The sequence below is a fragment of the Urocampus carinirostris genome, chromosome 18 (genome assembly GCF_059441175.1).
Source record: "Urocampus carinirostris isolate Australia breed hairy pipefish chromosome 18, RoL_Ucar_1.0, whole genome shotgun sequence".
NCBI lineage: Eukaryota > Metazoa > Chordata > Actinopteri > Syngnathiformes > Syngnathidae > Urocampus > Urocampus carinirostris.
Window position 1 is genome coordinate 23,443,215 of NC_142366.1, and position 12,101 is coordinate 23,455,315.

Sequence of the window (12,101 nt, forward strand, 5' to 3'; positions counted from 1 at the left end):
TGATATTGCTCGGCCTAGCACTTTTAAGAAAACTTGCCACAGAAAGAATGTCCAGCCTCTTACTAAACTGCAATTATCGTAAAATAGAAACTTCGAGGTGACAGTTTGAAGACCCGAATGCAAGGGTCTCAAACTCGCAGCCTCCAGGATGATCGTGTGAGGTCACTGCCTTAAGAGGAAAGTTAAATGGACAGTGTGGATTATTTGCTCACTAGATGTGACTGTATTCTGTTGAGCCACCAAAAACGAGTGCTAAAAGCACAACGGATGACGACAAATACGATAATGGGAGGAAAAAGGCCGCTTTTTCACCCTCTTTCAAGCTCCGTAATTTCTAGTCTTCCTTTGACTAGCTTTCAGTTGCATGACGGATGACAGCGACATCTAGTGTTAAGAACAGCGGACTGTTTTTATCAGCAGCGGTTTGGCCAAACCTGACCCGATCCCTAGATTTCGAGGCCCCCGACTCATTTCAAGCTCACCCTGGCGGCAGCGGCTGTGGTCTTTCCCAAGTAGTCGTCCTGGTGTTGTGATCTACGTAATAGGTTCTACCGTGCGGGTCTTTCCTCTGCTCCCACCTGCGAGACATCGTATCGTTGTTGGGTCAGTTCAAAAGAATTGTTCTTTGAATAGCTCTCAAAAGGTCATAAAATGGGATTTTTTTTTTTACGATTTCATAATGGCATTTGGAATTGCAGTTGAAGGATATCAAATGTCTTTACCCGGGAGGAAGAGGATCCGGGGCCCCGGCTCCTCCAGCTGCGGAGACTTGTTGTCTGGGTTTGGCCCCATCTGTTGTTACCGTTGCGGCGCTACTAGCGCTCCCGCTATCAGCCGACGTATTTGCTTGCGCCGGCGCGGCGGGAATCGACGATGGGGATGGGGCCACAGAGGCGGCCCCCTGCGTCGAGGAAGAGCCCGCACGTGGGGAAACGCTCGCTCCGGTATCGGTGCCGTCGCTCGGATTGGCGGCGGGAGAGCCGGCGGACTGCATCGGCGGCGGCTGACATGTTCCGTTTTCGGCCGTGTCGGAATCTGGGGGAGGGTCATCCGGTGGAAAGTCCGCGTGGTTTTCTGCTGCGGGCACTACTTCGCCTGTTGTGCAAGACAGACAAAAACATTTGAAAACCGTGGGCTTGATTCCTTCAAAACATTGATGGCTGCGATGTCCCTTCATTGTGTAACGCTCTGCATTTATGTAGCGCTTTTCAAGTTACTCAATACCTCCCAAAGCGCTTTACACTTAATTCACTCACATTCACACAACGATTGGCCATGCAAGGACACTACCTGCTTATCGGGGGCATTAGGGATTCAATGTCTTGCCTAAGGACACTTCCACGAATAACACGGAGCAGCCGGGAATCGAACCTGCGACCTTTTGATGTTTGCAGACCACTTGTGTGCACAACACAGAAATAGGAAGCAAAGCTGATTGCAGGAGTTTCTCAATTTTAACTCTGTCGGAATTCCACAGCGGCTACGTTTCATCATCGAAAATGATACTGTGCCTACTGAGACATGTACAAGACGTTACGGTGCCACGCAAGTCAGTGGTGTTTTTCCTCCTTTCGTTCCATTTTAGTAATGTCAACAGACAAAATGTTTGGCCAATGCACTTTAATATTTACAGTGGTCACAGCAATTCATACAGAAAAAAAAGCCCATCTTCTGTGTCGAAACATGAAGGGAAACACTCTTTCGGCAAGATTATTGCCAACAACAACTGTTTTTTGCTGGCATCATTTCATATAAAGAAGGACTCGCACATAGTCCAATAGCAGCTCGAAATCGGGTAAAAATGTTTTGTTTTCATTTTAGCGCAAGTAAACGCAAGAAGTAGAGAACCACAAATTTGAATAGCAAACATTGAATAGGTATTAGAATAGACACTCACGGCCCCCGCTGTCCCCATCACTGTTTGAGGGTCGGTGGCTCGGTGTGGAGTCGGGCGTGACGTTGCCGTTGGTGACGCGACTTAGTGCGGGGCTACAGGAACTGGAAGGCACCTGACTATTCAGTCCATTGGAGGTTGAACAGGAAGCCGACCGCAGGTCTGTCCCGTTCACTGTGCTGTAGGTGAGAGCGAAACTCATCTAGTCAGATGGGGGCTCTCGAAGCGCCTTTACCATTGAGAAGAATCCGTTTCGTCGCAATTGGAGATTTGAAAATACACTTTTGTATGGAAAAAAACTGTTACCTGATGGCAGCCCTTGAAGAAGATGATTCTGCATTTTCGTGGATGGCGTCCCCGTTCTGCTGGACTTCTGAAGAGTAAAGGATCATGTAAATAACACAAATGCAACATTTCTGCTGTAATAAGCCGCCAAAAGATTTATGAACGTGCCCATGCGAGACCAGTCTGATTTGTACTGTAAAAAACATAACAAAACACATGATATTAAACGTGAGCAGACTCTAGGCTCATCTTATTGGAAGGGGTGCTTTTCCCGCTAGCTCTTCCAACTTTTTTTTTTTTTTTTTTATCAGAATAAAAAGGATGGCAGTGTCTATTTACGACAGAATATTAGCCTTCAAAAGAAATGTTTTCTGACTCCTCCAAAATATATTTAGTGGCTCACCTTCAGTTGGATTTGTCAAACAATTGTGAAACAATCCACAATGCACAGCAGGTTTTTATAACCGGGAAATAAAAAAATCTAAAGTCTTCTAAATAATAGTAATATAGTGCCTAAAAGAAAAAAAAAAAACAATGTAAACAATTGAAAGACAGCAAGATGATTTCAAAAAAAGAAATATATATGTAAATAGTGTTTCTCCTGTTCATCATATACATTTGCACTTGCTTGTTTTGTAATGTTTTGTGCAGTCTTCTCTATAGCTTGAAAAAATAAAACTGGAACATTTATATTGTTCAGAAATCATTGCTGGCTTAAAAAATAGAGTACAAAGTAGAAAAAGAAAGGAAAAGCATGAAAAATATGTGAGTTAGGTCGAAAAAAAGATTACGACCAAAAATAAGGTTGAGAGATGATCTTACTAGTGCCATTTGTTGCATTCCCATTGGTCAGTGGCGCCAGTTCTTCCTGCTCATTGGCAGTCAGCCCATCGAGGTAAACAGTCAACTCGCCTGCAGGAACCAGAGAGCCCTTGTGCTCCACACTCAGTTTCAGCACCTCTTTCACGTTCTCCACTGTGAAGCCAACACAATAATAGGGTCAAGAAAGAAACAAAATGTAGTGTAACAAGTCCACCTCACAGTATACCCTTTACTATTAGAAAAGTCATACATTTGCTTTCATGCTGCTCCAAAGTTTCGTTCAGGTCCAGTATAGCTTTGCCCAGCAAAGCGTCTGCTTTCAGCGTGTGGTGACTCCATACTTTGAAGTCCACTTGGCTGTGCGGTGTTACATTCCTAACGGTTTCAAAACACATTCAACGAATCATTACGTTTGACAGGAAACGGCTTTCCTTGGGGTTTACAAGCAAAAAAACAGACACGAAGAAAGAGACGGGAGAATTTGAATGATATCAAAATACAGATTCTATTTGGAGATGTATTAATTCAATGCAAAGCGGCCAGCTTTAAAGGAAAAAAGAGCTGTCGATTGCAGCGTTAGGACAACAAACCTCAGTTTTCCATTGACAATAAATAAATAACACAATGTATATGATAAGTCACACAGAAAATACCGTTGTCTCTTACAGAGTAAGCCTTTCGTCCCACTTCGGACTCGATGAGCTGTGGGACTTGGCTGTGCGGCGCGACTCCCCCTCTGCTGTCACCTCCACGTAAATGGCAACTCCAAATAAGCTTTTCTTCCTCTTGATTTTGGCACAGGAAACTGCAGACACAAGAGCATTTTTTTTTTCTTGGACCTTTCCACCCGGAAATCGCAAGAATAATCGTCATTGTGTGCTACATTTGTCATCAGTATTTTAAAAAATACATAAAATAGTATCGAAAACAAAATAACAAAGAGAGGATGGCCATCCCCTGGTAATGGGAGTGGAACGCCACCCAAAATTCATGTGCACGCCCCAACAAGTCATCTGGCCTGCGAGGACCTTTTAACACAGTTCCCACTGAAAACAAATAAAGGGCGCTGCAGGCATTGTAATAAAGGGTACACCAGCCTGCAGTGTAGCAAATGCAATGTTCGCCTTGGCCTCACAGAGGAAAATAACTGTTTTCTGAACTATCACTTAAAATAAACGAAGGAGCAGAGACGAGGCACGAACGCCGCCAAACACAGGGACTAAATATATATTTTTTTCACTTTATTGATTTTTTAAGACTAGTAATGACTCATTTCATTAAAATACATGATATGATGTGTGGTTAATATCTATGTTATCCATTATACTGTTATTAGGCCAAGTAGGCAATCAACCCTGCAAGTAAGCACTTTGTTGTTCTCAATTTTTGTTCCGACAAATTAAGCATAGATACATGACGCCGTGTGGCAACATTTTTTGAAAAACGTTCTGAAACACCATTTATTTAAAAATGATTTCATTTCTGGGCTTTACAGGGTTAGGGTAATTGACATTCCAACTGTTTTTATATTCTTCTTTGTGAAATGTTGCAAAGTGTTGGAGTTAAGTAAACCAGCAAACAAGAAGTTGGACGCTGATTTCAGTTACAGCTATGGAGGGAGTGAGGGAGGGAATGAGAGAGATTGTTTTCAGTGCTCTAGTATGGTCTAACCAATTGCATGGAGCTGTGACGTTCCTCTGTAGTTATGGCTTGACTCTGATCTGAACGAGGCTGTGGCCATGTCCTCCACCACAGTGGGAAACCTAAAACAAACAAAAAAAAAAACTGTTTTAAAACACGTCAAGTACCTAATTTTCACCAGCAAAGGGCGCACCGTGTTAAAAGGCGCAGTCTCCGTAGCTGCTTGTTTTACTGTTATAAACAAATCCATCAGGCGCACCTGATTAATGGGTGCGGGTGCCCTCTGCTTCGGCCGCCTTACGACAACACAGACAAGGATACAAGTGTGCGCATTTAAAACGACAGCGGAAGCAAAACAGAGTTTGGCTGTGGTTTATTTAAGTATTGATTACAAAGTAGAACACACTGATAAAAACTTGTCAGAGTTGGTTTTTCCGCTTCCTCCACTAACAAACCATCGATTCTTTAACCTACAATTCTCTGGAGGATGCTCGGTTTTCACGTTATTCCGCATAGTGCCTAAATCAACACGCCATGGTGGACGAAAACCCGAAACCATTCGACGGAAGGAAAGCGAACATTTGGATTTCATTAATATTTGGAGGGAAAACTCTGTTCAGGTTCTGGTAGCACAAGAACTTTCAAATTGCTAGATACTCTACGGCGTTAGCGTCCATGAGTGCTTCCGCAAACAACTCTTGCGGCGTTCACACAGGAGGCGCATACAAGTCACAGGAGATGGCATACAAGTCGCATTATCTAGAAATGTGAACCAACTCCCCAAAACACGGGATATTACCAAGGCATCGGAATTGAGCATTATGCTCTGCTGCGTGAACCAACTGTAGCCTTATATACACGACCACACTCAAGCGGAGACACTAACACTTCAGCCTTTAGCGGTGACGCCCACACTTCAGCCCTTACAGCCACAGGGTGTCCTCAGTTACATCCGCCGCTTTACATCACAGACAGGGCGCACCGCTAGATAAGGCACGCCACACAGTTTGAAGAAAATCATAGACTTTTCTGTGCGCCTTATACTCGTGAAAAAAACGGTAAATATAAGCAGATGTTAAAAAGGGAGCTTTTGCTTTCCCAGACTCAATTAACTTATTTACTAAAAATATCTCCTAGCCATTGAGATGGGTCTGATGTACTTACAGTTAGCATGTGTTTGACGATACTCCAGTTTAGTCCACTCCGTGACCCATGGTCTGAAAACAAAAAGGTTCAGTATTTGACATTACAACATTCGACGTAGCAACATGGCTCAAATCAACTCTGTGGATAGTCCAAATATTTTTGTCTGGCTCAAAGACAAGGGCACGCCTTCCTAACGCTGCGAAAATGATGATTGGAAGCTCAGGCAAAAATCTAAGGCAATTAGCTAGAGAACATTCAAAGGAAGTAGACCAAGTCAGCAAGTCTAATCCGGAGGATTTTAGAATTACCCCTACCGTTTTGGAAAACAGGCAAATTGTTTACCAAACATATTTGTATTGAGATTGGTTTTCATCAATGCAATGAGAGAGCAACTCTTCCAAGACAAACGGGACTATAGGGTAAGCTAGGGCGATTCGTTTACATGCCTTTTCTCTGCATTCTTTTGGACGTCAGTGGATAAACAATAAGTCATTCACACAGCAGTACATAAAGTCTGTACATCATTAAAAAAAAGCTCGCTTCGGCAGCTCTAAAACGTTCATTATGTAATTGTGTTGGAGATCAAATCAGCTGATTGCCAGTGATCGAGGACGGACACATCATAGGTCGCACCTTAGTCAATTTCTATCTTTTCTTTTAAAAGCTATAGTACCGGAAATTGTCTGTTTGCGTATGAGGGGTTGATGTTATTTTCGCAAATGATTGACCAATCAAAAAGTGATCAAGTGGCCTTTTTTCTTGACTTAATAGTTAACAAACATAAGTGGCAAAACTGAATCTCTTTACATTGGAGAATTCGTGTTTTGAAAAATCCAATTTCGAGCAAAATATTTCCACAGCTAGATAAAAATAGAACATCCGACAAAACAACCCTTCATCTCTCTATGACAAAACAATAAGGACTGCAGCTGCACTCTGGCTTTAAAGTTTGTTTGCCAATTTTCTCTTTGTGGAAATTTTGCTCCAATTGGTTTTGCGGCCAACTACTCCCACAAGGACGCACGCACACCATAGTGGGCACCACGGTATGACTCTCATTGCATTCACACTATTTATCATCTTTTTTTGGTAAGCCGGTAGACAGATCCAAAGACGGCATTGAAACGACAACAAAAAATTCGAGTTAAGGGTTTACCCCGGAAAACTTAAAAAGCCTGGTGACCTGGGACATATAGGGCTTGGTGATATGGCCCAAAAGTATAATATTAACCTAATCACTGCAGAATTCCGACGATAGGCTACGTTTTTTTCCCCCGAGCTTTCAACCCTAACGCTTATGCAACGATGCGGCCAAAAGATCGGGTTTTTTTCTACCGGCCGCCACGGGGCCCCGAGCAGCAGAGGGAAGAATGAGACGCGTGGAATATATGTGTCGAGGAAGACGCAGGTTTAATGTAACTTCTCGCTTTGTGCATGAATAAAACTAGCATGGACAAACCCGCATCACGGAAAGGGTGTCAATCGAAAGGGGAGGGCTATTGGGAATCGTTTTACGAGTCTGTTTATTTGGAAGCGGAAATAATGTCCAACAAAGCAGAAACGCTTAAGGCGAATTCCTATTCATCCGAGGGCTACGTCGTGTGTTTTGGAGTAAATATTTGACAGGGTTGGATTCTCAGGGATTGTCCTGGATGTAACAAAGCATTTGTCACAGACGTTCAAAGTTAAAGACCGCCGTGGGGACGTGCTGGTGAGTTACCTCGGCTTTATAGCTCAGGGGTATCTTGTTTCAGACTGATGGGGACGTTTCTCTGAGGAAAACATTTTGAAATGGTCATCATATTTTGAATCCAAAGAGTTTGCACTTCCCAATGATCTGTGGCATCATACAGACACGTACTTGTTTATATAAGGTACGGCGGCCCACTGGAACGCTAAGGGGTTAAGATACCGTCTTTCTTTGTAACTAACTCATGTTTCAATGTGGGCATATGCGGCTTATAGTCAGGTGTGGCCTATGTATGTAAAAAAAATAAATCGACTTTCCCTTAAGAATGTACTGGGTGCGGCTTTTAATCAGGTGCGCCTTATAATAATAATAATAATAATAATAATTTCCTTTGTATTGTCATTCTTTGTAACAATGTACACAGAACGAAATGTCGATACACCTGACCCGTTGTAGCGAGCCGATGCAGCCGCAGCCAACAGAGGGCGCCGCCATTTTTACCAATGTTATAATAGACGGAGTTTTACGGCAGTCGAGCTGGACGTTTATGACTGTAATGAATTCCCAACAATAATCCCAAACCAACACATTTATTGACAAAAATGTTTGAAGATTTGAACGAATACCTGTTTTGTGAAATGTAAGGCAACAGTAACCGATTTTAAATACGTTTTAATCCAGATTTAGCATACATATCTCATTGCAAAAAAAGAAATGGCTTTGTAGCTTGAGATTAATATGTTTTATTGCCACAACTCACCAGTTAGCAAGTCATGTTTAATAGTCACCATCAGTTTTTTGAGTCACTTCAATTTAAAAAAGGAACTTCTTACCACCAATTTCACTATATAGAAACTTTTCCATACGTCGATTTAAAAATGACATATCATGTTGTAGACCAGCCCCTGGACACTACCTTGTAATAAGTTTTGCCCATTTATCTTGACACTCGTTTTATCTTATTTCTCCCCATTAGGTCTTGATGACGTGTTTATCCTAGACTGCCGTGTCTAATCTCGTTTTTAAAAATGTTGACTATCTGTTATCAATGACAATAAAGACAATTCTAATGGAGTGAATTCCCCAACTTTACAGGCAAGACAGAAAGGAGCCTAATTCTACCCAGACAAAATGGGAAGTGGCAAGGGGACTAAATCCTACTCGGGATTCTGTGGGATGGCTTATTCCGATCTATATTTTTTCGATAAAACCCACAAAGGCGTCCGTGGTAGGGATTGTGGACGTAGGGACGGAGTTTGTGCGCCTCTTATCCGTTACAATTCATCGATCGCCTAGTGGGGGGTAAACAACAATATTGGAAATACAATATTTATTGGTGGCATGTTGGCGACATGGCACTAGCAGGGCAGTTAAAACACAAAATACAATAAATTGTCTTCAGGGTTAGCAAGTCAACTGCAGGAGAGAGAGTGGGAAAGGTGAGATGGCACAACATTCATTTGGACAGGTAACTTAAAATTAGTTTTATCTGGTTATATCAGTATCAGAAATATTTTATTAACACTCCACTTATTGAAACATGAATATTTTGTTTGTTTGTTTGTTTGTTTGTACATGATTCAATTGTTTGTTTGTTTGTAAATGATTCAAATTGAATCTTTTCTTCCGGCGCCGTCACGAATGGCAGCCACTCCAGCAGCTCCCGTGTTATTTTCGATTGTTCTCGATTGTTCTCAGCTCAGGGATGCTGCTGGAAATGTGAATTTCCCTTCGGGGATGAACAAAGTATCTATCTATCTATCTATCTATTACAAAAATGAATCAGAAACCTTCATAAAGGCATTCCAAAGACTTGGAAAATATCAATTCACAGACTTTCTCTCGAGTGAAATATGTTCTTGCTCCTTATCAATATTCTTAGAAAGTAATAAGAGGACTTTCTCCCCCACGTTTGTGCCAAGTTATCAAAATAGTGTTTCTAGATAACTGACTTTTGTACTTAAAAGGCACACATTTAACACCTAAGGGGAGTATCATCTGTACTCCTAATGAATTATACATAACACCTTTGATTTAACCCTCCTTTTGTCCTTGAATCAAAATGTCGCACCGCTCCTGTAAAAAAGAAAAAGTACTCTATGATTTTTTTTTTAACTTAAATTATATGACGAGTCTTCGATCGGTCCTAAGAGCAGAAAAGATTCAATGTTATTTGTATGAACATTTGCATGTAATACATTTAAGGTAGTAGATACATGGTCGTTAAAATGAGGACAACATGAGGGTTATGTAGAATGTGCAACCTGTCTATTTGAAAACAAATGGAGATTTTTTGAAATGATTGTTTTGATTTTTATTTAGAGGATAAATGTTAACCGTCAAAAAAGCACCCCTTCCCTGTGATCATTTTTTTTCCGCGACTCAGCTCCCATAAGATTTAAACCATCATGTCTTGATCAGCTCTGGAAATAAAACAGCATTAAGTGTGCTCACAGCTCTTCAGGTAATTTTCTGTTTATCACCGGTCTCTTGTCCTTTTTGCTCTGTGTCATGTAGGTTTTAGATCAGGGCATGGTGTCATAATAGTCTGTGGTTTGCAATAATATGTGGTTTGTGCAGACTCCTTGTAAAGAAGGGCCAAACAAATAAACAGGACTTGACGTTTATGATTTTTTTCCTTGCCCTCGTGTAGGTTTTAGATGAGGGGATGCTGTCATGATAGTCCGTGGTCTGTGCAGCCTTTTGAGACTCTTTTTGATGAAGGGCCAAACAAATAAAGAGGACTTGACTTCATGTTCAGAAGACGTGGATGATGATCAAAACAATGACGTTAGCCCCCCTCACTATCTTTGGACGATCTGCTGTATTACTTGTTAGCTCAGCAAATGAGATAAAAGGATCATTTTACTTCAGAAAAAAACGTATTGCTAGCTTCAAATCCAAACCTATGTTTGAAGTAGAAGTGTCCCGTTGGCATTCGTGAGTTAAGGCTTGAGAAGGACGTCAGCTAAAGTCACCCAGCTAGTTTGCTAGCTAGCTGTCATGTTGACAATAAAGCGAGCTGACGTTGCGAGAAAAGAAACGTCTTTTATCCACGTATACGACGCCACCGGTCAACGGGCTCTTTTGGATGAGAATCATAGTCGGACAAGAAATGAGTACACGAGAAGACTGGCGTTACTCGCGACGCCGAGTTAGCTAACCGGCTTGTTAGCAAACTTTAGCAGCCTTTGCTAATCGTCCGTCATCGGAGAGAACTGTTGGTCGGACGGACGTGACAGGAACATTTTAAGGGCGTCGGAAACTTGGAAGCTTTCTTCCATACCTTGTCCGTTCGCTTGGCTCTTCCTTCCGAGGGAGTCCGTCTCGGCGTCGCTCGCTCGCTCGCTTGTGTTATGGCGAAAGGCCTCCGTCGTCGTCGGCTTCTTTCGCCATTCCCGTCCGGGCAGGAAAAGACGAACGCACTTGACTCGAGTTACGACGGACCGTCGGACGGACTCGCAATCTCCCCACCGCGACGCTGCCTGAACCGCGTTACTCTTGCGACTACCTTTGCAAACGCTTTTGTGTTTAAAACGTTGGCCCTGGTGAGATTCGAGAGATGTTCTCGGATAGCTGAAGTTAGCTCGAAACAGGACCCATTTTCAACTCTGAGGACCCAGATCAGGGGTGGGCAAACTAAGGGCAGTGGGCCACAAGTCAGGCTTCTTCATCCGGCCGCCAAAAAAACCATCAAGATACAATAAAAAATACATGATGGTAAACACAGTACTACAATTAGAACGTGATTGTCGGTGACAACTTTATCCCCGTTGTCTTTTTGTGTGTCTGCAACAAATATACTGCAAAAAGCTCCTGAAAATATTCTATGAGACAGTAGTGGCAAGCGCCCTCCTCTATGCGGCAGCGTGTTGGGGAGGCAGCGTCAAGAAGAAGGATGCCTCTCGTCTCAATAAACTGGCTAGGAAAGCGAGCTCTGTTGTGGGCAAAGAGCCGGACAGCCTAACAACAGTAGCTGAGAGACGAGCACTGAAAAAGCTGAGGTCAATCGTGGACAATCCATCGCATCCGCTACACAGCATTATCTCCAGACAGAAGAGCAGTTTCAGCGACAGACTGCTGTCACTGTCTTGTACTAAGGACAGACTGAAGAGATCTTTTCTTCCTCATGCCATGAGGCTCTTTAACTCCACCCGGCAGAGTAAAGGCCCACATTAAACCACACCACCTACATTGGATATTACCGAATCTTACTGCAATATGTATTCTGTGTAGCACTATTTAGTTACTCTATATAACACGCTACAGTGGGCATTTGCACGTCACACTGGGTATTTGTATGTTGCATTCTTTTGGCTTTATTATTGTACTGTTCTTAGCTCAGGGATGCTGCTGGAAATGTGAATTTCCCTTCGGGGATGAATAAAGTATCTATCTATCTATCTATCTATCTATCTATCTATCTATCTATCTACAAAACGAAATATATTTCGACCTGACCTGTTAATCCGTCTTCATTCTGATAAGAAAAACATATGGAAATATTGCATAATACGATTACGACAGAAATACAACTCCGGTAATAATACAGATGGTTGGTTGAGGGTGGTAGGTTCACCATTTCCTGTAGTGTGACTTGGGTAAGTACAGCCTGGCGGCACC

The 12,101-nt window shown here is 42.4% G+C and overlaps 1 protein-coding gene across 1 annotated transcript in view; it reads right to left on the reverse strand.

The window, feature by feature from the left end:
* The window catches only part of wwp1 (WW domain containing E3 ubiquitin protein ligase 1), a 28,606-nt gene extending 17,545 nt beyond the window's left edge, over positions 1-11,061 (reverse strand). The window contains exons 1-10 of the mRNA XM_088322822.1: positions 10,765-11,061; positions 5,807-5,859; positions 4,673-4,764; positions 3,668-3,806; positions 3,252-3,376; positions 3,002-3,154; positions 2,201-2,267; positions 1,898-2,073; positions 723-1,095; positions 483-578 (exon numbers count right to left, since the gene is read on the reverse strand). Of these exons, the coding sequence (XP_088178948.1) occupies positions 483-578; positions 723-1,095; positions 1,898-2,073; positions 2,201-2,267; positions 3,002-3,154; positions 3,252-3,376; positions 3,668-3,806; positions 4,673-4,742 (1,199 nt within the window). The 5' untranslated portion in view covers positions 4,743-4,764; positions 5,807-5,859; positions 10,765-11,061. The remainder of the gene's footprint in view (positions 1-482; positions 579-722; positions 1,096-1,897; positions 2,074-2,200; positions 2,268-3,001; positions 3,155-3,251; positions 3,377-3,667; positions 3,807-4,672; positions 4,765-5,806; positions 5,860-10,764) is intronic.
* Positions 11,062-12,101: the final 1,040 nt, after the last annotated feature.